At 39.0% G+C, this 27,132-nt stretch overlaps 1 protein-coding gene across 39 annotated transcripts in view; it reads right to left on the reverse strand.

Annotated features, from left to right (window-relative positions):
* DST (dystonin) overlaps nt 1-27,132 on the reverse strand; it is a 440,625-nt gene that overhangs the window by 204,128 nt on the left and 209,365 nt on the right. For 20 of the 39 annotated variants that reach the window (XR_011530133.1, XR_011530132.1, XR_011530131.1 and 17 more), the window contains 4 exons: nt 13,083-13,172; nt 12,452-12,550; nt 10,742-10,819; nt 8,963-9,055 (listed from right to left, as the gene is read on the reverse strand). Coding sequence is in view for 36 of the 39 variants with exons in the window: in XM_070586312.1 (XP_070442413.1) it covers nt 8,963-9,055; nt 10,742-10,819; nt 12,452-12,550; nt 13,083-13,172 (360 nt within the window). In the remaining 3 variants the exon portion in view is untranslated. Of the gene's footprint in view, nt 1-3,370; nt 4,964-8,962; nt 9,056-10,741; nt 10,820-12,451; nt 12,551-13,082; nt 13,173-27,132 lie in introns of those variants that run through there. The other 19 variants (XM_070586335.1, XM_070586342.1, XM_070586311.1 and 16 more) reach the window with 3 other exon arrangements.

Raw genomic sequence — 27,132 nt, forward strand, 5'->3', positions numbered from 1 at the left:
CAATATGCTCCTTGTCTTGAAAATGAAACTGAGATCTATTGAAACGAAGAAGGCTGTCCGAGTCACACAGCTCTCTGGTGGCAAAGCTTGACTAGAACTCAGACCTCCTGCCTTCCAGGCCCATAATCCACACTGCTTACCAGAAAACCCACATTGAGAAGAGAACAAGATGGCAAATGCTAAGCTAGAGTGACGCTCATTCTCAAAATTATAGTGTGTCTTTAAGGAACACGTTAGAGCGTGCGTAAAACATACAAAACAGTCTCTCAAGTCCCACCAGAAAATATTCTGGTCAAGTTAAATCTGGAGTAAGGCATTTTCAACAAGCATTCCAGATGATTCTACTGCAGGGACCCTGGGGTCACACTTTGAAAAGCACCGCTGTAGAATAAGAAAAGAAATAAGCTGCCTATCCATAGTCTTGACCATTAGAATCACCTGCGGAGCCCCACCTTCATCTCTGACATTAGGATCACTGGGCTGACATCCAGACAGCTGTGGTTTTTAAAAGCTCCTCAGGAGACACCTACACATGTGGTCAGTTAGAGAACCAACAGCCTACAAACCGAGAAAACAACGGTCTTTGCTGAGATCAGTATAACAAGACTGGGAAGAGGCGCAATTTGTGAAACTAAAGTAGTAAGAATGCTTTCTGGGAAAAGTTTAAGAGCAAAGGGAGGAGACCTTGTCACAAGGTCAGGGAGCACGTGAGTCTTAGACAAATAAGGGATCCCTGAAGAAGGTGCAGACAATGAGCTCATTACTCCCTGTCCCCAAACATGGTCCTGCCTTTGCCACCTCTGTTTATAACACTCATCCTTCATAGACGAACACCAACTCCTATAAATGCAACCCCTGCTCTGAGCTCACAGCTGTCTCCTTCAGAATATGAAAATTAACCAAAGTGGGATGCCGTGCCACGGTTTAACCCAGCTACTGCCGTTTACTGTGTTGCCTTCAGGACATTATTTAATCTCTCTGAGTTTCCAATTCCTCATTCTATAAAAGAGGAACTGTCTACTTTGCCTATTTCATACAGTTGGTAGGATACTCAAAAGATACTGTCTGAAATCATTCTTCCAATTCCAAAGCAATATACAGATCTAAGATACTCCTTTTTTTTTATTTACATCTCCTTATCCTAGTCAAGATGTAACATGCTTATGAGATTTGTATTCAGTAGGCACTCAAGCAGGGGCTGGCTGAGCCACCTCCACAGCACCTCTAAGCCTGGGTGGCCACTGTAGGTCAGCACATGATTGCAAGGCTTTAAAGAGGAGGTAGGCTGGTCACCTACACTAAGAATGACAAATTTCAAAGGACCAGGCAAGGTCAAGTCAGAGGCTTAAACTAAGCTGAAGGTTAAGATAAGTTCAAAGAATTGCACACTATTCTAGTGGGAGGTTGACTCAAAAGTCATGGAGCCCAACCGTGCACACAACTGACAGAGTCAGAATGGATCAAATAGGGAAGATATGAGAAAGATCTTGAAGGAACAAATAAAAGGCATCCTGGCTAACAGGCCATTTCGGGGATGTAACATGGACTAATGAAGGGGCTTAGAGTTCTCATTTGCATCTAATTTTCCAATGAAAAATGTAAAATCCAATGCAAGATAAAGAGTTCTGTGCAAAATTCTAACTGAAGATAATTAAGCAAACAGAGTCAACTATCTCCAAGACAACAGGAAGAATGTCCTTGGAGGGGTAGCTAGGCTGTTGGTTCTGACTCTTTTCATGCCACTGAATAAAGTCTTTATTTGGACCACATGCAAGTGAGACGGCCAACTCTTCAGAGAAGTAATGACTACCCTATTCAGTATTTACCTAGAAGATCTGAGGCTTTGTTAAGTACCTCCTTATCACAATTGTTTACCAAATCTGATGGGGAGGTCGATGACTTATTGTCACATACACTTTCCACTCAAGTTTCAAAAATCATTAGATACACAAAGCGGAAAGAAGGATAAAATCCTTAGCATGAGGACAATGCAAGGGAAAAAAAGGCCTATGTAGCACTTAGGAAACCGACTTTAAGAATTTCCACTAAAGGAAAAATGAAGGGCTTACTGGAAGCCAAATTATGCAAAAAACAGTTGGAAAACATATGTGAGGAAAGTTGTGGTTACACTCAGCACGCAGCGGCCAAGTAGTTTCTCTCTGCACTGACTTTTACGCCAGCCGTACGTGCTTCATGACAGAGACCGGACGCTTCCTTTTTAAAATGTAACCACTGTAAAATGTAAATAGAACGGATGACATAATACCAGCAAGGTGTGGCAGTGAATATATACAGGAACACCTTCAGGGAACTCAGCAGCTAAGGCCAATGAGGATCGTGCACACTAACCCTAATAAAACCTCATTCTGCAACTGTGCAAATGATCTCTGCCCAATGATACAATGACCCTGCCAAAACTGTGTAACACACATGTACTATTTATGTCCAGATTTTTTTGTTAAAAGACAAAGTCAGGAATAGCTTAAAGAAAAAGCCATCAACTCCCAACTAGCAACATGGAAAGTTTGTATGGATAATGCACTTCTCAAGCAAGTAAAAAAATATTCATTGACCTTTTAAAGACAAGTAAACCCTCAGAGAAGTAACTTGTCTAAAGGTAAATATCAGTGTTAGGAATAAAGATCTCAACTTTCCAGCAGTCTGTGTCGTATTCAAATTCTTATGACGTGCTGCCCAAATCATTTCTGATTTTAGACTGGGGCAAGGGAAGAACTCACATAACAAAGAGTCAGAATAGATGCGGGCAATTTCATCTATGCCATCCACCCGCAACACAAACACACAAACACACACACACACACACACACACACACACAGAATTGAAAGCAATTATGTCAGTGTGCTTGTTCATGAAAACTGATAGAGAAATGGAATTTGGCTTTTTAAACATGTAGATCAGCAAGTCAGGACTGCCTGATAATTGCATGCTGTGGTCCCTACATTTGTCATGAAGCTATTGTCCTGTCGTTACTATTTTCTGATTTAACTGTTACCGACAGTGCAGCTAAGTTTCCAAAAATTATTCCATAGGAAAAGTCAAGACATTTGAACTAGAGAAATTCAAAAGATGTGCATTGTCTTAAAGCAACGCTTTTCTGAGTCTTGCAACACTAACAAAGATGTACAGGGTTTTAAAATCAAAGTGTGATTAAAGAATGTGGATATCACAAAAAATAAAGTCGTAAAAATCAAACCTAAGGCTATGAATAAAATGCACCAAGAACTCTACAGCTTTCACATAAACAAAGATGAAATAACCTTTAACAGGTTAAATTACAGACTCTCAGTCAGAGGTGAGCAGCTGGAGTTCTTATTTACACCTTAAACTCAGTCTCCACGTTTCACTTACCTCGTTTCCATCCGTGTCCTTGGAAGTCGAGGACACATTAGTACAGAGAGAGTGACATCTCTTTTTTTCAAAGTGAAAATGGTGTATTGCACAAGGGTGGAATCTCTCAGCATTTTGCTTTTCTTGAACACTGCTGTAACTCGTTGATGGGTCTTCCGAAAACCCACTTTTTCCAAGTGATCTCTCGGCCCCATAGTGAATGGAACTCAAGCTGGCTGCCTTTCGTAAAGAAAAAGCATCCGATTTTCTTTGGAATGTTATTTCTCTTGTGTTGACATCATCTAAATGTTTCCTCTTTGCACAATATGGAGTGCTGTCTTTTTCTGAAATCCTTGCATCCAGTGCACTAACTTTTACTTCTGTTTCACTGTCAGGAGCAGGAGAAACGTTCACATGGGGAGATGAACCACCCGCAGCACTCGGCAGAAGTTTCTGTTTAACATCGTCAACTCCCACTTCTGTCTTCTCTTGCTGACTACCACCTTCCAGGGTGAGGTTTGGGGTAACAGATTCCTCTCGTGCCAGGCCCTTGGATAAAAGAGCTGGCTGTCCTTTGGAGAGCCGAGTGCTGCGCTTCTTGCCTTCATTTTCACTGTTTGGCTCTGCTGAGTCCGTGTCATCTACAATTTTCTTGATCGGTTTTCTTCTGAAATATTTTCTTCCGGGAGAATATTTTTCAGGGCTGAAAGGAGTTTTCGCAGGGTCTAAATACTGTTCTTCCTTCTCAGCTCGTACACATCCACAGATATTCCCCATTTGATTTGCAGGAAATCACAGTTCCACAGACTCACTCATTTCAAAATCCAGGGCTTACTTAGATCTCCATTAAGTCCGAAAATTCCACTCTGACCTCTAATTCCTCAGACTTTGTGACCGTCCACTTCAGCCTGAGGCCATGTTGCTTATGAGAAAGGCACACGCAAGAAATGCCATGGCACCTTGCCCAGCTGGGTCCCTGTGTCTCATTAGACACCGTGGCTTATTTCTGGCCACCAATCCTCTTAGACAAACAGTACTGCTCACTGTCAAATTATCACACTGATGAGCTTTCAAGGCCAACCCTGAGCTTTACTGTACTGGAAGATTCTGCCCCTCGCTTTAACTTTCAGTTTTCTGAAATGCAGTTACACTAGGCAAAGTTTGCATTAACCTTTGAAACTACTGGTGGCTCAACAAATCTGAGAGCAAACAGAAAGCAAATACCAGCCAGGAGACGTTTGGCAAAGTGCCTTTCAAACCCGGGGTCAAAGTGCTTTCAAATTTAGTTTCGGAGAGTCCCTACCATATAATTTTTTTTCTTAAACACCAACTAATTCTGGTACTTGAAAAAAAAAAAAGGCTCAAAAATCTCTGTAAATTATATTAAGACTCTCACTCAGAAGAGCAGCCATAAAAAATAACAGGATGATTCAATAGCTGAAGGAGAGAAAAGAAATACTAACCACTTAAAATGCTGCATTAAAATTGCTTCTAACGTCAGTCTTGTAAAATAGTTTGTAATACTTTTCATATGACATTAATTTCCAAGCCATTTCCATTACCTGATCATTAGGATTTTCATATAAGCAAATGGATAAGTTTTATGATTTAAGCATGGGACGTTTAGCCAAAAGAAATACCTGGGCATTGTTACACATGAACGAAGGCAGTTAAACTTCACACGTAACTTTTATACTTGTACCCTAGTTAAATATTACGCAGTTTTACTAGGGCCTTGCTGTAAAAATAATAAATCAGTATGGAACGTGACTATCAAAGGTGTGCATATTGCCAGCACAGAGTCACAGATGGGAAAAAGGAAATTAGTATGGTACGACTGGACTTACACGTAAGCAGAAATCATTTGACTAATTTAAAAAAAAATTGATAATTGCCTTCCTCTGAGTAGTCTTTAGATTGATCAAAAGATGGAACTCATTATATTTTTCTAAACAAGAATTTCAATCAAACTCAAGTTTGCAACACTGCTATTTGTCAATAATAGGCCTGCATGGTGAGGTTTTCCTTAATCATTTAAAGGGAAAGTAAACAATTTCCAGTGGCAAAAGCTGAATATCCTGAAAGACAAGCTGGCAAAAATAAAGCCTCGGGTTTGTTTGATTGTTTGTTTTTAATATGATTTTCAACGTCTTCAATGGAAATGGCACATGACGCAAGAGAATTTAAGAATATAATGGCTGGTATTTGTATGGACATGATAGAGGCGCAACCAGCAATTTGCCCTCTCTACCCGCCCTTCCTTCCAGCCCTGCCAAACTGAGCAACTGTCCATTTTCAGGCCGCTGCACACCACTCCCTCTCCCAGAAACGGCCCTTGAGTCTCCGCTGGGTAGCAGGCATTCATCTTGCACAGCCTGTCTCTAGCATCAGTGAAAATTTCCCTCAACCTCTAACACTTTCTTGATCCTCCCACAACACTCCCTCCTCTGCATCCCTATTTTTATTTATATTGCCCTGATTCATCACCCTGGATTACAGTCAGTTTCATGAACATTCTCCCAATAGAACAATATGCTTCATTATCTTAGTATCTCTGGATCTAGCATATGGTGACCAATCACACGGGGTGGATTACTGTGTTCATAATGCTCACCTTCAGACAGCCTGACTGGAAAAGACTTTCAATTTGTGATGCTCATAAGAAATATGTCAAAAATAAATATTTTATTTATTATTGGTCTTCTGAAATTACTTCCTTTATTTATGTAAAGTATAGAGGGGAAAAAAAAGCCCAGTCACTTTGAATGAGAATGATTATCACTGCTATAAATAGCCTTATATCTTGGCACAACCAGTAAAATGATTCTAAATCCTAGTGCTAAGAAAAGTTATTTCATTTAAAGAACAAAGAACATTTCAGTTTCCCAAAACACTGATGTGTTCCATATAAAATAGATCTTGGTCTGAATTTTTAAATGTTGGTGATAATTTAACAGTCACAATGTCTGGTAATTCAGGTCCTAAAATATACTGGATTCCATAATACATGCCACAGGATCATATTGGAAGAAAAACTTCTTTTGGTACTTCTGTGGCTGGTCCTCTTCTCTCCTCCGATGACCCCTGAACTCCAAAGGGCTTTCTTAATATATAATGAACTTTTACTTTAAGTTCCTCAAACCTAGGGTCTCAATATACTGTTTCTAATATCCAACCATTCACTCACATTTCAGTCTGTTATTTTCTGATTTCTGCTCCTAGTATTTTGGGAGTGTTTTCTCCAAGGTCTCCAATGTCTCCTTCTAGACCAAACTATTACCCCGTACTCAGTCTGAATTTTCTCAAGCTCTCCAGGGCCATTTCACAGGGTTCACCAATCCTTTCTACTTAAATTCTCTTCCGTTGGCTTCAACAATAGTACGTTTTCTTGTTGCTTCGTCCATCTCTCCAAATGTTCCTTTTCTGTTTCTCCAAATGGATCTTCTTCTTCCTGCACCCTAATCACGGGCCTTCCCCAAATTTCTGTCCTTGGCTCTCGGCTCTTCTCCACCTGTGCTCTTCTCATGAATTCTCTGAAGATCTCTTCTCTCCAATAGATTCAATGACCACTTGTATACTGATAACTCTCAAGTTCATTATCTGTACCTCTGACTTCTCAGCTCTGCTCACATACCTCCAACTGCTCAGCAGACAGATGCACAGGCCATCCTATATGCCATCAAACCCACCCAGAAGGTCTTTAGTTTTCCCCTTACCATCAGCCTCATTCCTCTTGGTAGTCTACTGGTTTTTTATCTTCCCTCTCCTTCATTGTCTATGCTCTGTTGCCAAGTCCCTTCCTTTCTTCCTTCACAATGTCCCCTCTTGAATTCAATTTTTCATTCCTATCTAAGTCCTGGCCTTTATCACTCCACTCTGAGATCACCACCTCAGTTTCTTTGCTTATCTCCCTGACTATGGACTCTGCTCTCTTTTTTTTTTTTTACATAGAATTGAGAGATTCCATTCCCTAAAACATTATTTTCCAAGCTCAGAGTGGTTAAGTGATCTACCCAATGCCATCACAGCCATAAATAAAAGAACCAACAATGAAACTCAGCCCTGCCTCCCTTCAAAGCCTGGGTGCCTTCCCCAGCCCCACCACGATTCTCACTCTGACATTCAAATGCCGACACAGCCTGTGTGCTCACCAGCTCTGTCAGCAGTGATGTGGTTGGCTCCCTGCTCCAACAGACCTCTAACCTTCCCACATGGGGTTTTTGCACTTTCCACCCTACTAAAAGTTCTGGGACCTGGTCCACTTGGGACTAATTAAAGGACCCTGAGAAAGCTGCTGAGGAACTCCACATGAAATCTGCTTTTTGGCCAGTTCTACGTAATCTTTACCCAATTCTGGTAACAAGGTCTGGCTCTGTGCCCAAATTCCTACCTCGGTTACTGCTCAGTCCCCCAGGGCCCCTAAGGATGGAGTCCTCTCGTAATGGGAACCCTCAGACCTTCAGGGTCCTGCCACCAGTTCTTGTTACTGACTGCCAACAGTAACAGCCCAGCTGAGGGGACATTCATCTATATTAGCTGCCCTGTGGTCTGGCTGGTTGACACATGGTTACCTGGGCCTCCTCTGATTTCTTACTGCTTCAACTTTGCTCAACTCCCTCTCCAGGTCCCGGAAACTACCTAGACTTCAATTCCTCCAGCTCTCCACACCTATCAGATTTATCCTGTTCCCAAATGAGCCACACACACATTATTTTCCACCATTCCCCTGCAAACCCTATATCCAAGGCAAATTTTAAAAAAATAAGAAATAAGTCTTACTCCTCTCAAGATTCGGTTCAAAACCCCAGCTCCCTTCTGAAGCTGGCAAGCTCTCTCTTCCTCCTTCAAGGTCCAACTGCATAGCAGTTGATCAGTAAGATGTGCTGTGTGCCTACCATGGGTCAGGCTCTGGGTTGCACACAGAACACTGTGTGAGCAGGCATGTGGCTAATAAACTAAAGCAAGCGCCAAAGTTAGGACTCACCTTAAATCAAATGAAGATGCTTTTTTTCAAAATGTATCATTTTACAAAAAATAAAAATCAAAATCAGCCCTAAATTGGCACAGATTTATTAGCTAATTCATGGTTAATACATTTGCATTTACTCTCCTCAAATTTAGTTTGAAAAAGCAGAGCTCTACAAAAAACATGGACACTTCTAATTCAGATCTCTTTATGATAACCATACTGCCATCTAGTGTCTACCAATAGGAGAAAATAGTCTGCATCGTTGACAAACTATAATACCAAGAAAAATCATTCTAAATAAGGATTGAGTCACAAAATTTTCATGTGTCTAAGTCAGGTAATATTGTCCAATAAACAAAAAAAAATGTGTCTACATTGAATAAAAAGAAATCTTTGTCTTCTGAAATTACAAGCATTGCCCTAAAACCATTTAAGCTTATGGACACCAGGATACGGGGGGCCAGGTTCACATGCAGCATGTTACTTGAAAGGAACGATCCAAATACAATGTTTAAGAAAAGAAGCCTTAAATTTGTTTTCTTTCATAAGACATGAATGCACTTGATTCACCCTCCATATGAACCACTTGAAAACCAGCAACAAGAGGCTAAAAAGAAGCGACAATTAAGAAAAATTGGGCTTACCTGAAAGTGCAAAATTATTGTCCATATTAATCCCAAAGTCAATTTGGGATTTCCATCTGTTATGTCATCATTTCTAATATTCACTAATTTCACCTGTGTTATATGAGAAGAAGAGAGAAAAAAACAAACTGTTTTTCAAACCTGCACGAGTTATCATTACCTACATAAAAGCAATTCTAAATTACACAAAGAAAAATATGAGTGATTTAAAAAACCAGTAATCCTCAAAATACTGTCTTATCCCATCTGCACTTATTTTAGAATGCAAATTACAGAGTAATCACAGAGGAAATATTCTGGTTTTGTCTTCTAGAGCAAGTATTAAAAGTACTCACTTGTCAACACAAAAATACAACTCAAACTGAGAAGTCCTAAATATTTGAGATTTTAAAATTTAAAATAATTCTGTCTTTTGAAAATAAGCTTTATTTTACTCTTACCATTAAGTAAGAAACTGTTCTGAATCATAAAATAGTGTTAACATCTTTCTCATACTTCTATCACAAAGGGTAACAAAAAAAACAACCCAGCCTTATTTTTCTATTTGTCCACCATAAATTGTTACTAAGATAAGTAAATATATAAGTCACTGGACATTTAAAAGGCTGCTCAAATATAAAATATATATATAAATACTCAGACTTAAAGCTTACCAACTGTCAAATTACACATTTTCAGGTAAATGATATGGTAATAATATCTAACATTTACTTCCTGAACAAAAGAATTAAATATCAAAAATTAAATACAATGATATCTAACATTTTGCTTCCTGGACAAAACACTGCCAAAAACACTTCAGACAATGAAACATAATTAACCATTAATCCTTCCGGAAACTTTCTCTAGAATCAGGAATAGTAAGACAAACACAAATAACATTTAAAATACTTAAGTACTCAGTGTTTATTAGAATTTAATAAATAAAAGTATTTTAATGTTCCTAATAAACTAAATAAATGAATAATAAAAGACAGTACTTCCCTCTCCCCCTTTCCCTTTCTTTTTTCCTACTCCATTAACAAGGAAAACTGTTGCCACTTTCTGATTTCTCATTGTTTTCAGATACTTTCAATTCTCCTGAATTTCCTTCTCTCCTTTTTTCTACTGATAGAAAACTTACCAATACTTTGGCTTATGCCACAGTAACATACAATGCCACCAAATCAAAATCATATCCAACATGGTGTTCATTCTTTTCCACGATTTATTCTAAAACCTCAAGCTACCTGGGGACTGTTGTCAGAAATAATTGTTTTATTTTTAACCCCTTATAAATTATCCAATACTATCTACTTATAAAAAATAAAATATTGCCTCATCACTACTAAGTATTAAAAAAGCTTACACTAAGTTTTTAAAAAGTATTATATAAACCATTTTTTATAAAAATAAAGTAATTTTATATACTAACTATAAAAAATAAAAGTATTGCCTCACCCCTACTAAAAACTGTTCATGAGCATCCTTAACATTCTGTTGTTACTAAAATGTCATTAACTTCTTAAGCAAAACCATTCCAATTCTAACAGAAGGAAAATCAGTACTAGCTCTTATTCAGATGGAAATGTAGCCACTTGTCATTCCTCTGAGCTTACTTAACTTCCTTTTCTTTAGAACAAATGTTTAAAAACATTTTTAAATACTTGTCTCACAAAAGCAGATGTATAATGATTATAATTTATAGTCAAATTTAACCTTTTCATTCCCTGACATGTTGCTATGTAGATTCACTCAATCACATATGTTTATGATTATGGTCTATGTAAGGCATCATACCTGGCGTCTTTTCAAATAGTCAAGTGCAATTTGTACATTCTGTAGTCTGTGGAAACGCATCCGACCTTTCTCTCGGGGCTAAGAACAGAAAAATGCAAGGTATAAAAAACACTATAGTTTTTGATACCACTGACCATGCTAAATATACTTATGCTAAATATACTATAAAAAGCTACTTTATGCTCTCTTAATATGTCAAAACAGTATTTACTGTTCGGGTAAACCCATTACATCTTTTAAAGATATTTTAAATTATTTTTTTATTATCTGGGATTGAATTTAAACTACTAGAGATTTTTCCAAATATGTTTTATTTAAATACATACTTTATTCCAAATGTTTTATTTAAACAAAAGGAAAAGAGAAAACACCAAAGAACATATAGACTTTTTTATATTCCCTGTACTACAATTCTTACCTACGGTTCTTTAGCTATGGATGTCCAAAAAGAACTAAATACCTTTCCCCATTTCCACCTTCTTAATAAACTCTAACGATTATCAAGAGGGTTTTTATAGTTATCTATGTATTGGCATGTTAATGAAAATGACGTAAAGTAGCATGCAGTTAGTATAAAAATCACCAAGAAGGAGAAAGACAGTGGAGTTTTTTAGCCACGACAGAGGAAGAGAGAAAAGCAATTAAAGCCATATAAGATATTTCCTCTTTATTTTATTTTAGCTTTTTCATCAGTTGGACTCTGTAATAGTTTTACACTACTTGGGGATGGACATGATTATTTACTGTCTCAGGAAAACTGACAAACCATAATTCTTCTCCCTTGATGCCGTTTCTCTTAAGAAACGTTATAAGTCAGCAGACGGAAAACATAAGAAACAGAGCTGAGAAAATGCTTAACAAAAATACAAAGAATGGAGATGAAATTTACCACATCAAACCTTCCAAAGGGAAAAAAAGAAAAAAGAAAACTGACAGCTTAGCTTCTCATATATACATAGGTTGCTGAAGCCAAAGGCACCATAATAAACCAGACAGCAGACCACAGAATGGAAAATTAGGGAGAAATGATGTTGATCAATTCACCCACTGGATCCAAAAAAGCACAATTTCCAATGAAATTGGGGGGGCACTTTGGATGTGGATGACAGAAGACGCACATGTGTCTTGTGAAGGTGGGCTGACGTCAACTAAGTCACAGGATGAAACAGCTCTATGCGTTCTATCAGGACTCTAGATTTGAAAACCTTCCCCTCTTCTAAATAAAATGAGACATGGAAGATAGGTAAAGAATGTCCATCATATACCTTATTGCCAACAGGTATGATTTAAAGCATAAGCTTAATTATTAAATTTCCAGAGATTCTTTCAAATAAAGCAATAAAGAGTTGCCATGTTTGAAATTTAAATTCCAGAATTGAGTAAATTTGCATAAAAATTAGCAGGTTAGTTATCAAGATTTCTGTATTTACATAAAATGTATTTAAAATTCTTTAGCTAAAATACCATCATATAATTTAAGCGCCTATGTTCAGTTACCATGCAGGGCACAGTAATGTATAAATAAATTTAAAGAGAAAATATTTCCTTTGTCTAATATTTTGGTACACACACATCCACCTCACTATGGGTTTTGGTCCTTTCTATAGTTTCCTAAAAAGGAGCCCGAACCCGTGGGTTACTTCCCTATCCCGTTAGCGCTCACCACACTGTAACAGCTAGGTTAGTCGAGTTATGGGGGCCGACACCTACCCCCTTATCCTCATCCTCCACATCCTCATGCTGTTCATATTCGCATGCTTCTGTTGCACTCACCAATCGTAAGGTCTTCAAAAAATCTCGCTCCCTTGGCTAATGAATACAACAGACAGAAGATAGGACAGCAAAGACACAAGACAGACCAGAAATGAAAAGAAGAGCATGAACAGAACAGAATGAAGGAGAACAAGTAACCGAGAAGGGGAAGTAATGTCCACAAAAAAAGAAATGACACCTGTGGAATGGGTTAGACCAGTTTTCAGAAAGCAATGTTTATTTCCTTGCTATTTGTGAGTCTTTTAATATGTGGTTATATTATGCATCCAACTCCTGCTAAGCAAAAAAAACCCAAAGGTAAAAAAAAAAGGGGAGAACAAAAATAGTATTTTAATTACAGAATTGATTATACAAGCAAAGTAATCAAAGCGATTCAATCTCCCAAATTCACATCATTTGAAGTTTGAAAATGATTAGGAATCCAACCTGAATTCACTTTTTCAGGCAGAATTCACAGCTCAAAAGATGACTGTTGCAAAAATCTGAATAGTCTGTACTGAAAACATACTGGTCATATGCAGAGAGGATTGTGTGTTCTTCAAAGCAAATTAAGAAATTTAAAACTTACCAAGGTGTCTCCTGAAAGAACCTCTAAAAGAGAGATCAGATTGTGTCCATCCCTCAAGTCTTCGTAGAGGTCGTTCACGTGTTTTCGAACCTACACAGAGAAAAGCAGTTTTAAAACTTTTGGTCCTGGAACCCAGGATCATCCTTAAAACTCACACGAGAGGGGCCAAGTGGAAAACATTCCTCCTACGGTGTTCATTCATGAAGCAATTTTTAAATTTTGATTCTCTCATCACTTAGAAACTAAGTTTAGGGGCTGGCCCCATGGCTGAGTGGTTAAGTCTGTGTGCTCCGCTTCGGTGGTCCAGGGTTTCACCAGTTCGGATCCCGGGCACGAACCTAGCACCACTCATCAGGCCATGCTGAGGTGGTGTCCCATATTAGCAGAGCCAGAAGGACCTACAACTAGAATACACAACTATATACTGGGGGACTTTGGGAGAAGAAGAAAAATAAAAAGAAAAGAAGATTGACAACAGATGTTAGCTCAGGTGCCAATCTTTAAAAAAAAAACAAAAACTAAACTTACATTTAAAAATTTTAAAAAGTAAATTTCAAATTAATAATTCATAAAAACAAATAGAATTATTACATATTTAATATGCTAGAATAAATATAAGCCTAGACAAAGACACGGGATTACAATTTTTTAAATATAGGCAATGGCAATGACCTTATTCATGATTCCTGACACAGCAACCAGAGCCAGCTTAGCAAGAGGGGCGAGATTTTAGCCCCAGTGTGTCTTTCACCCTTGGTGACACAAGATCCAGGATGCCAGAGATACACACTCCACACTTTTAAGACCCATAGATGTAAGCTAGGTGAAGGGTACATGAGACTCTGTGTACAATTTTTGAAACTTCCTGTAAGTTCATAGTTATTTCAAAATAAAAAGGTTTTTAAAATTCACATATGTCAGGTTAGATGGCCTCTGCACAACGTAAGTCTTGTTGTGGTGGAGGGTTTTCACGACCACATGAATACTGGCACAGCGTTAACACCCAACCTGTAACAGCTTCTTCCTCCATTCCACAGGCCTCATTTAAGCTTGTGATTTCAGAGCTCAAACCACAAAGATCTCCCAAAAGCTCTGTTCAGCCCGCTAAGTGGGGATGTCTCCTGCACATCCTTGGCCTCCTGTGAGGTTCGCCCCATACAGACATATGCTGACGCAGGCTGGGAAGATGGCTGCTCCACAGAGGGTTAGCACATTTCCATTTTCTCATCTTTTGGTGATTCTGGGCGGCGTTACTTTGCGCTGCTCTCATCAAAGGAGCCAAAGCAGCGGTCCAGAAAGAGGCAGAGACCAGAGGCCCAGCTACAGCACACGCAGGCCATCAGCCCTACATGCCTGTCAGTCTGGGGAGTAAACTCTGAAGGTTTTGTACATATGAGTCAATCTTCTTTGCAAAATGTCACGTGAATATACAGCACAAAATAAGAAAAAGACCTAAAGTAGGATCACAACTATCTGACTACATAACAAGCAAGAAAAGGCCTAATGTAAACTGGAAGCAAACCTTTGATAGTTGTCTTTCAGTCTAAAAAAGTAGTTTAAATGCCATCAAACTTTATAATCTCAGTTGACTGATATTTTGCAGTATCTTTTATTAGTGTCAAAATATTTTTCATTAATGAAGAGGAAAATTTGCTTAAGAGTTTTAGACAAATTCACTGGCTCCTATACCCAGTATTCTGGGACTTTTTGCCTAAATCACAGAACCTTTTAATATTAAATTACCCATCTATGCGTCATCAACTTCAAATAATATGAGTATTAAACTTAGGCTCATATAGCTCTAAGTAACTGCTAATGTCAATAGTACATACAAAATGACCAATAAAACTGAAAGCGAGTCAAAAATTACTTTAAGCAAGTGTCCCCACCCTCACAAACTGACATCCTATTTTGACTTCCTAATTCCCAGGGAATATCAGTTAAATCTTTAGTGACACAAGATGATTGCACAACAGTAAAAGAAAGCTTAAAAAATACTTTATTTCCCCCCCAAAAAAAGCATATCATAACACATTTCGGCAATCCTTATTTAGAAAGTATGTAAATATCCAAATAAGTTACAAAAGGATTATCCCCTCCACTATAACGTTTACCTTGAGATACCATTAAATGACAATCCCCTCAAGTACTCGACAATATTTCAGAGAGGAATCAATTTTCAAGGATCTTTTCAGGAACACATCTACTACTATCATATGTATGCAGATAAGTAACTTAGTGAAATTGAGCACTAATACTTAATTTTGTACTCACATATGAGAGTCCTGTAAGAATTCACTTAGTCCCATTCCAAGCTATGAGTTTAATTTATAAGGCTAAGGCCTTGCTTAAAAATAGACAGACGAGCTCAGCTTGTGAATTCTGTGCACATCAATGCATCTAAATCCAGGTACTTCTCTAAGCATCTCCAGCATAACCAGAAAGCTGCCTAATGCTCAAAGAGCCTGAACAGGGACATAAGTGATCACATTGATGTAAACAATAGTATGTAGTTCCTGGTCCTCAGCCAGCTGCTTAATCTCTCAAAATAAATGACTTTATTGTGCAGCTCTGACATCCTCAGCACACAGCAGGGGCAGTGGAAGACAAGCACACGATCAGGGTGGGACCTCCCATTTCAGTAACTAACACACAGCGCTGAGAATTCCATGCTCTCTGGTCTGCTACACCCACCCTCGCCCTGCCAGAGTCACACTTCACTCCATACCCACTTCCTACGTCACTATCACTCCAGGACGGTTAAAGATGGGGTGTGATTCTGAACACTTATTTCATAGGAAGGCAATTTCACAACGTGCTCTGCCAGACTGAACTAAAGCTTCTGCATCAGGGCAGCTTTCTAAAACCGGGTGTCACTTTTCACCATCATATTTATGCAACAATAAAGAAAAATTAAATTAGGCATGTTTAGAGAAGGAGAATAATAACATCATGCCATGCAAAACCACGTTAAGAAAAGAGAAAACATGTTATGAGGGAAGAAGAATTAGGAGACCTGCGTTTAGTCTTGCTTCTGCCACGGCGCTCATAAACTGCACCAGCTCAAATCTCTAGGCCTCAACTTTCTCATCTGCAAAATAAACCTTTGAAAACAGACGGCCTCTAGTTCAAACTAGAGAATAAAAATTCCATGATCCGAAAATAAAATTATCATCATGTTTTAAAATCAATGTGTCAACCTAAAAGACTATATGTAAAATGGAAAGCTACTCTGAAGACTTGGGGCTCAATTTCTTAAAATTTTTAGAAGAAAATACAGAAATAGACTAATTTAACTTCTGTAATGCTTGAAAAAATCCTGAGGCAATGGTTATCATGTACTCCTGCCCCTTTTTCCTGTCTCAGGTGATTACTCTGTGGGTCTACAGAAATCCTGTAGATGAAAAATGCTACATAAATATAACATTATTATCATCCTTACTATTCTGTGTAAAACAAATGTCACCATTATTAACAATAATAAACAAAAATACATAAACGATGAGTTATCACTAGGTACCTGAACCAGTGCTAAGTGATTTATAAATACTGGCTCATTTTCCTCACCACAAAAGAATGGGATAAAAGAGAGTGTCAATTACAAATCAAAAATCAACAATCAACATTATGGGGAAGGAGTGGTAGTGGATAAACCAGGTGGAAATACCTGGCATTCTAGAAAAATATCTGATCAAGTGATCAATTTAGGGGAAAGAGAGGAAGGAATTAAATAGTTCAGCTGACACAGAAAAGCTTTATATTTTGCCCTCAGTCTGAGTCCTTCACAGATGACGACACTAACTGCCAACAGTCGGAACCTTCCAGTTTCAAGTTTTAATGAAACATTCTTTCTTCTCATTTTGGATGTTTTCTCCCTGTGGGACAAAACGCTGTCAGAATACATAGTGCCAGAGGAATTGACGAGCAAAATGAAAGCACTCTGAGATACTCTGGGACTAAATTATGTAACTTGAATTACATAATAAGGACAAAGCATCATTTTCTGCATTTCATACAATTCTCCCAGAATTTTGCAGGGCTTTTTAAAATGTGTTGACGACACTGCACCTGTGGTTCACCCCAGAGGGCACTAATCTTTTGCTTAAGAAGAGTAGCCTAAGGAAGGAAAACAAAACGGCAAAAAAGGGGTATTCCAAACAAGGCACTGGTGATGATGACATAGACAATATTTCAAGTTTACTTGTGAGAGAGCATAGAGTAGACTATGCCAGTCTGTATGATCTAAATGGCTTAACGGATCAAAAATATTACTCTAAAAATTTCATTTTGTTAACTTATAATTGCTCGGTTTTACGTGGGCTAAATCAAACCCACCCTTGAAGGTAAGATCTTCATATCACTTATTTAACATTCAACACTACCTTTTTCAAAAGTCAGACTTTGTATTGGTTGATGTTAATCTAGACAAATTCCACAAAAATTTTACTTCCTATATTTAAACTTATTGCTACCACGTAGCTACAACTCGACTCAGGTCACTAAATATTTATTAAGCACCCATTATATACCAGGGTATCATTGAACTTCTAAGGGTACAAAGATGAATAATAAGAGAGTTCCAGCTCTTGAAGCCTGTAGTCTGAGATGACAGAAACTTCGAGAGGAGCTTTAACCAAGTCTGGAATCTAAGAAGTCCTCCCAGCAAAGAAGATGGGAATGTTCCAAAGGCAGGGAGGGACAAGAACAAAGGAAAAAGGCAAGGATGCAGCTGTATGGTGAGTTTCATGGAAGAAAGCAGTCCGTGAACTCAGGGAAATGGGAAGCGGAAAGTGAGGGAGGACAGGTGGCCGGGAGACATGGTGGCTTCACGTGCCACTTTAAGAAGTTTAGACATTTCCTCAGCAAAGAGAACAAGTGCAGGCTTTTAAGCAGAATGAGGACACAGTGTCTCTGATCAACATAAAAGCCTCCTCCCCATTATTTGAGCGAACCCAAACGACAGATAAAGCCGCCAAGGTCCAATCTGTACAGAATAACGGAGGAAAGGTCCCTCAGGAAGAGGCTGACAAAGGACCTTCAATCAGCGAACCCTGGGTGAAATGCTCACATCCCAGCACAGCAGCAAGGAGCAAAATGTCAGCCACAGGAAGGAGTCACAGTCCTCTCTTAAAGAAGTCCTACATCTAAAGGATACAGTGTTCTGGAAAACAACCGGCTATCTTTAGAAAGGGACATAAATAATAAAAGAAGTCTCGTTTCAAATGAGATCATCTCACTGTCTTGTACAGGTGTACCTCGTTTTATTGCACTTTGCTTTATTGCGCTTTGCAGATAATTGCATTTTTACAAATTGAAGGTTTGTGGCAACGCTGCGTTGAGCAAGTCTATCAGCACCATTTTTCCGACAGCGTTTGCTCACTTTGCATCTCTGTCACATGTTGGTAATTCAGGCAATATTTCAAATTTTTTCAGTACAGTTGCGTGTCACTTAACAATGGGGGTACGTTCTGAGAAATGTGTCATTAGGCAATTTCGTCGTTGCGTGAACATCACTGAGTGCCCATACACAAACCTAGACGGTATAGCCTACTACACACCTATGCTGTATGGTACTGATCTTATGGGACCACCATCACATATGCAGTCTGTCGTTGACCGAAACATAGTTATGTGGTACATAACTGTACTATTATATTTGTTACAGCGATCTCTGATCAGTGATCTTTGATGTTACCATTGTAATTGTTTTTGGGCGCCACAAACCGCACCCATATTAGACGGTGAACTTAATCCATAAATATTGTCTGTGTTCTGACTGCCCTACCCAGTGGCAGTTCCCCCATCTCTCTCCCTCTCCTTAGACCTCCCTATCCCCTGAGACAACAACAGTGAAACTTGGCCAGTTAATAACCCTACAATGGCTTCTAAATGTTCAAAAGACAGGAAGAGTCACACATCTCTCACTTTAAATCAAAAGCTAGAAATGATTATGGCATGTCAAAAGCCCCAATAGGCTGAAAGCAAGACCTCTTGCGCCAAACAGTTAGCCAAGTTGTAAATGCAAAGGAAAAGTTCTTGAAGGAAATTAAAAGTGTTATCACAGTGAACACACAAATGACAAGAAAGCAAAACAGCCTTATTGCTGATATGCAGAAAGTTTTAGTGGTCTGGACAGAAGATCAAACCAGCCACAACATTCCCTTGAGCCAAAGCCTAATCCAGAGCAAGGCGCTAACTCTCTTCAATTCTGTGAAAGCTGAGAGAGGGGAGGAAGCTGCAGAAGACAAGTTTAAGCCAGCAGAGGTCGGTTCATGAGGTTTAAGGAGAAAAGCCGTCTCCATAACAGAAAACGGCAAAGTGATGCAGCAAGCACTGATGTAGAAGCTGCAGCAAGTTCTCCAGAAGATCTAGCTGAGATCATTACTGAAGGTGGCTACACTGAACAAGAGATTTTCAATGCAGACAAAACAGCCATATATCAGGGGGCTGGCCCCGTGGCCGAGTGGTTAAGTTTGCGCGCTCCGCTGCAGGCGGCCCAGTGTTTCGTTGGTTCAAATCCTGGGCGCGGACATGGCACTGCTCATCAGACCATGCTGAGGCAGCGTCCCACATGCCACAACTAGAAGAACCCACAACGAAGAATACACAACTATGTACTGGGGGGCTTTGGGGAGAAAAAGGAAAAAAATGAAATCTTTAAAAAAAAAAAAAAAACAGCCATATATCGGAATAAGATGCTGTCTAGGACTTTCATAGCTGGAGAGGAGAAGTCAAAATCTGGCTTCAAAGCTTCAAAGGACAGTCTGACTCTCCTGTTGGGGGTTAATGCAGCAGGTGAGTTTAAGTTGAAGCGAGTGCTCATTTACCATTCCGAAAATCCTAGGGCCCTTAAGAATTATGCTAAATCTACTCCACCTGTGCTCTGTAAATACAACAAAGCCTGGATGACAGCACATCTGTTTACAACATTGTTTACTGAATATTGTAAGCCCACTCTTGAGACCTACTGCTCAGAAAAAAAGATCCCTTTCAAAATATTACTGCTCGTTGACAAGGCACCTGGTCACCCAAGAGCTCTGATGGAGATGTACGCCAAGATTAATTTTGTTTTCATGCATCCTAATACAACATCCATTCTGCAGCCTGTGGATCAAGGAGTAATTTCAACTTTTGAGTTCTATTATTCAATAAATACATTTCATAAGGCTATAGCTGCCATAGATAGGGATTCCTCTGACAGATCTGGGTAAAATAAATTGAAAACCTTCTGGAAAGGATTCACCATTCTAGATGCCATAAGAACATGGGAAGAGGTCAAAATATCAACATTAGCAAGAGTTTGGAAGAATATGATTCCAGCCTTCATGGATGACGTGGAAGGGTTCTAGACTTCAGTGGAGGAAATCACTGCACATGTGATAGAAATGGCAAGAAAACTAAAATTAGAAGTAGAGCCTGCAGGGGGCCAGGCCAGTGGCATAATGGTTAAGTTTGCACACTCTTCTTAGGCAGCCCAGGGTTCGTGAGTTTGGATCCTAGGTGCAGACCTACGTATTGTTTATCAAGACATGCTGTGGCAGGCATCCCACATATAAAGTAGAGGAAGATGGACATGGATGTTAGCTCAGGGCCAATCTTCATCAGCAAAAAGAGGAGGATTGGCGGCAGATGTCAGCTCAGGGCTAATCTTCCTCAAAAAAAAAGAGAAGTGGAGCCTGAAGATGTGACTGAATTGCTGCAATCTCATGGTAAAACTTGAATGCATGAGGAGTTGCTTCTTAGGGATGAGCACAGAAAGTGGTTTCTTGAGATGGAATCTACTCCTGGTGAAGATGCTCTGAAGACTGTGAAAATGACATAAAACTATTTAGAATATTACATAAACTTAGTGGAAAAAGCAGTAGCCTGAGGACTGACTCTAATTTTGAAAGTTCTACTGTAGGTAAAATGCTGTCAAACACCATCACATGCTACAGAGAAATCATCTGTGAAAGGAAGAGTCAACTGATACAAGAAACTTCATTTTTGTCCTATTTTTAAAAATTGCCCCAGCCACCCTAGCCCATCAGCAGCCACCACCCTGATGAGTCAGCAGCCATCCACACTGAGGCAAGACCCTCCACCTGCAAACAGGTTATGGCTCGCTGAAGGCTCAGATGATGGTTAGCATTTTTTAGCAATAAAGTATTTTTGAATTAAGGTATGCACATTGGTTTTTTTAGATATAATGCTATTGCACACTTTAATAGACTACAGATAGTATAAACATAACTTTTACATGCAGTGGGAAACCCAAGACTTGTGTAATTCGCTTTATTGCAGTGGTCTGGAACCAAACCTACAATAAACCTACAGTTGCCTGTACTAACTAGGTGAAGAGAAGGGAGATCGCTTCAGGGAAAACTATGAATTAAAATGTTCTTCAATGCAATTATTTTTTACTTCAAACAAATATACTCACGCAAAATAAGCTACCACATTCTCCTGGGAGAGCACCTGAGAAGCCCTACTTCAAAAAATAAATAAAAATGATCTATTTCAATATATTACCATATCAATTATTGATAAGTAAATTGATGCTTTTAAAATACACACAAATGCTTAAAAACAATGTGTTCTCTTAGGTACTTACCTTATCTGAACAGTTTTGTTTATTACAAATTTATTTCAGTACTATTTCTTCAAGAGTTGTGCAAGAATAAAACTACAGCTCAGATTCTCCCAAAGTGACCATGAATTCTAAGTTGGTGCAGGTAAGTATAATAGGGAAATAGCTTTATCTGATGTAATAAAAAGGAGGTCATGCTTTTTTTAGGCAATATGTTAGGTAAGCAATAGAGCCATACATAATTCATCTCCCTTACTGTTTTTTTAAACTATAAAATAAACATATTTGTCATACATCTTAAGATACTGATGAATAAAATAATGCAGACTTTTAAACAAATCACTGTTGGTCCTAGGCAGTACAAATAATCTGCCTGCTCCACATTGGACCCGATTAGCTCTTTGACAAAAAAGACTTCTCTTCTAAGCTTTCAGGTTGACAACCTACAATCAATTAAAATAACAAGCAAAAACAAAAAGTCTTCTCTAGTCTTTCAGTACAAGATAGACCTATAGGTAGTCAAATAAAATAAAAGCATTTATATTACTGATCCAATCTTTAAGATTTGGGGGCATTTTAGTCATAGTTTCAACCTAGGTATTTTTTTATGTTCTCTTCTGGAAGTTTCATCATTCTTGTAGGAACATTTTAAAAGGCTATTTCAATTTTTTAAATTTTTGAAGCATGTAGCTCTTTTCTGTAGCAATTTATTTTGGATTTGGGTTTGGTTCTCTCTCCCTCTAGTGTGTCCCTTTTGTCAAAGAAGACAGACAAAAATCGATTTTTCCGTGGCTTTTCCCCTCAGCCTGCTGATCTTTATTGCTCGCAGAGCTGTACAGGTCTTGGGGCTGAGCAGTTAAAAATAATGTAACTGAAAGAGAAAAATAAATTCACAAACCAATTACTCTGGCATGCTAATCTTTTCATGTCTGCCCACTGTTTTGGGGAGTTAATTTTTATTAAAGATGTGGTCTAGACAACCTCCATACTACAATCAAACAAAGCAGCATTCGTCTATAAAGACATCCGCACTATCCATTCCACGGGGTCTTTACAAAAGGGAGTGAGGTATTTTAGGTGAGACGGAGGGATGCTTCTGTCCAGTATTCAGTCACTGAGGGCAAAACCCAGTGATGTTTGGCAGAAGGATATGGGACTCGCCTTTTAAAAGTTTTTCAAATATCCTGCTAGCTCATTACTTAGATAAATCTTTCAACCATTTACCACTTCAAAAGATCATGCTAAGTGCCATCTAACAAGAGCCGTTTTCAGTAACAGCATAAGGAAAAGAGAAGGAACCAATCACTAGCATCTTTATGCTCACCTCTTTCTCACTATGCTTACCTTCTCCCAGTTTGGGCAACAAAGAGAAAGAGCTGGGAAAAGTGGGTGTTATGATCACTTAGCACTTCTAAATTTTGATACAAACATATATACGTGACCATAGCAATTTAACAACAAGACAAATAATGACAACTGAGAATACTATTATATTAGCTAAGTACTACACGAGTTCATTTGTGCCAGGTCCTAAAAAACATAACTAGACATAAGCCTGTTTAACACAGGTCGGCTACACCTACAGCACCGAAGTCCTGTCCTTTACCACCAACACTGTAAACAGATTCCACTGCATTTTCAAATTCTAGCTTTTACTGAAAAAGTTTTGAAACAGAATTATGCATATTTTCAGTAAAAATCATGTAAAATTATTTTAAATATTTTTAAATTAGCTTTGTTTAAATCACAGCATAACAAAAATTTATGACTAGTTCAAAAAATGTGTTTTTCCTCACCAAATCCCCACTAACGACTGTCTGGTAAGGTCATACCAACTTCCTAAGTCAGGTTCGGATTAACTATTAGAAATTGGAGATGCATTCAGTTCCTATAGGAAAATAAACATAGCTCCTGGGATAGGGCAGCTTATCAGTCATCTGCCCCTTAATGCCAAGTCACCTGATCAGACTGATTTTCTTTTTCCTTTTTTTCTTTTTTCTTGAGGAAGATTAGCCCTGAGCTAACATCTACCGCCAATCCTCCTCTTTTTGCTGAGGAAGACTGGTCCTGAGCTAACATCCATGTCCATCTTGCTCTACTTTATATGTGGGATGCCTATCACAGCATGGCTTGACAAGTGGTGCCACATCTGCACCCAGGATCCGAACCAGTAAACCCCAGGCCACCAAAGCAGAACGTGCACACTTAACCACTGCGCCACCAGGCCAGCCCCTGATTTTCTTCCTAACACCTATCTATTATCGATTAAGATAAGTTATTAAGATAAGTTACTAAGAAAACTTAATCACTTGGCAAGAAGACGGAATAATTTTTTTTGGAGGAGGGTGGTGGAAGGGCATGGTAGGATTCCAGAAAAACTTTTAACCTTGAGAAGGCAGCGGGAGGACCCTCAGCAGCTGGTGAGTGGGGAGAGAACGGTCCAGAAAAGAGATAGGAAAGAGACAAATAAAAATTTCAGCTTCCTACTTGGCAGATCTGATTCAAGTGCTGGTGTTGGCAACTGCTTACTGAATACTTCTGAGCTGAATTACCCCCTTCGGGGCTTTTGTGGAATGCGCTATAGGGTGTCAATGCGTGACCTGTTATACAATGATTCAACAATGAAGCGGACACTTGCCCCAAATAAGAAGTGTCCTCCCTCCTTTTGGCACCATTTAAAATGCCTTTAACAACACAGCTGTTTACAGAAAAAAAAAAATAGCTACAATCTCAGTGCACACAAAATCAAAGCAGCAGCCAAGGCCTCAAACAGTAACTCCATCTACTTCATGGATGATGTCTGGCATGGCTCTGCCAGTCCTCAACCCAACGGTAAGCCACTAGCTGGACCGGTTATGATATGAGTCAGGCTCCAGGCCGGGGAGGAAGAGAGGCCCTCAGAGAGAGGAGTGAGTACTAGACAAGTAATAACATCACCCAGGGATAAGAGGGGGGATAAGGCTCCAGAGGAGGCGGAGCTGGCAAGTGCGGATATCTTCGGGTCACTCCACTGTGGGCACTTCCTGGTGTCCCTTTCAGAGCATTATTGGCCAGGGCAAGAAACTACCAAGGGCAGGGATGACACAGCCGTTGCTGCATCTCTTTTTAACTCTCAAGGACTGGGAAATCTACGGGTCTCTCAGTACATATTTTATAGCTTTAAGACCTTTATAATATTCTTGATACTCTCTGATACTTTATATGCAAACTAATTCATCACTCTTCTTTAAACATAAGCCCATTTCCTCAGTTCCTTACAAATAAACAACGGAGAACAACTGGTTGCATCCTCTTCCTTAAATCTTTCCCATAACCCAGGATTATGATCAAGACAACTGTCACTGGGAGATGATGAGATTCCACTGCCTCTGCTAGAATCCATGCTCACGCTTAACATCTCTTCTCTGTTAAATAAAAAGTGACCTTAAATCCAGATGAACATCCAAGGCCCCAGTACCATGATTTATATTTTCCAAAATAAAACCACTGTAATACATATCTGGGACACTGATATGTTTGGATAGAATTATAAACGCAGGTTTATTCCATTCATTATTTAATGAAAAAAAATTTGACAGATGTTATATATGCTGTTGTTAAAATTAATCTCTGCAACAGAATTATACCTTCTGTAGGAGGATTGAAACTTTCAAAGATGCTATCAATTTCCTCAAAGTGATTAGTCCCTAAATGACGTTACAATTTTGCCAAATTCCCAGATTCCAACCTACTCAACAGAGATCTGCGGACCACAAATGCTCAACAGCTAGTCCTCCCAGTTGTACACGATCAAAGTCACAGAGCAGATGCCGCATTTAGGTCTCAGACGAAAGCCTAAAACTTGAGTGGAAGTTATTTCTCTCCAGCCCCTGTTCTGAGCACCCTCTCTTTTAAATCAGCCTTTCACCAAGAGCAGGCTTGAGCCAGGTACCACCTAGCGAATCAGAGGCCGAATTTCTGGAGGTGAGCCACAGGACACAGCTGTGGGTACACTCCCCGAAACACGCACCTCAGCACCCTAACAGGCGAGTTTCACTTTCAATCCCAAACGCTAAGAGAATGTGAAAGAATGTTAGCTGAACAGCTGAGGTCACATTCCCAAACCACTGCTGTCATATTCTCTGCTTGTACTCATTCTAATCCTTTTACCTGAAACGCTGTTCTGTTCCGACTCTTCCTCTGGCTACTGAAATCTTACTTTTCCTTTAAGGTCAGAAATGTCAGTCAGGCTGTGGCTTCCCCTCTTCTGCGTTCCCATATTCCTCGGTTTATATGAGGACGTCAATCATCATTTTCCTTATAGAATAGTTTTCTGTCCATGATATACATAAACAAAGCCCCTTAAAAGGACAGGGCCCTGTCTTAGGTCCTCATTGTAAATGCCTCGTCCTTTGCACAGTACCTTTCAGACAGTACATACTCAAATGTCCAATAAATAAAAGATTAGTCATCTGCACTTTGCCTGTGACCTTAGCCATGCCCTCAGCTGTGAGCCCTTGAGTGCCTGTCCAGTTACAAGGAGAAAAAGATTCATGAACTCCATCAAGCTACTTCCTAGCAAGGGATTTGTCTTTGCCCCCAGGGCCCATCATGGCATCCATGAGACTTGATACCTGGCATCATGTCCTATCACACAGTGAGAACTAAATATATGCTGCTGAATGAATGACTGACACACAGAGGTGACACATCCATTGCTGCATGCCAAACCTGCCAAAGCATTTCCCCTTCCCCAGCTAAATTAGTTTCACAAATGACTGACAGGAAGGTGTTCAGAAAAATCAAATTTCAAGACTTAACAATGAATCTTAAAATATTTTTAATAAAAACAGACATATGGATCAATGAAACAATATAAAGTCTAAAATTAAACCCACACATTTATGGACAACTGGTTTTTGACAAAAGAACAAAGGTAATTTGGTGGAGAGGGGATAGTCTCTTCAATAAATGGTGCTGGGAAACTGAATATCCACATGCAAAGGGGACTCTCATTTGAACCTTTTCCTCAAAATGGATCAAAGATCTAAATGTAAGAGCTGAAATTTTACAGATGTTAGATGAAAATATAGGAGTAAATCTTTGTGACCTCGGATTAGGCAAAGATTTCTTATACATGACACCAAAAGCATAAGTGATAATAGAAAACCCAATAATAAGAGGGCATATAACCCAATTTAAAAATAGGCAAAGATCTGAATAGACATTTCACCAAAGAAGATATACATATGGCCAATAAGTGCATGAAAAAGGGCTCAACGTCATTAGTCATTAGAGAACTACAAAGCAAAATCACGAGATAGCATTTCATTCCCACTAGGATAGCTAAAATCAAAAAGACAGACAATAACAAGTATTAGCAAGGATTTAAAGAAAGGGAAACTCTCACACGCTGCTCGTTGAATTATAAAATGGTGCGACCACTTTGGAAAACAGATTGGCAGTCTCTTAAAATGTCAAACTAGACTGACTGCATAACCC

This window comes from Equus przewalskii, chromosome 19, assembly GCF_037783145.1.
Source record: "Equus przewalskii isolate Varuska chromosome 19, EquPr2, whole genome shotgun sequence".
NCBI lineage: Eukaryota > Metazoa > Chordata > Mammalia > Perissodactyla > Equidae > Equus > Equus przewalskii.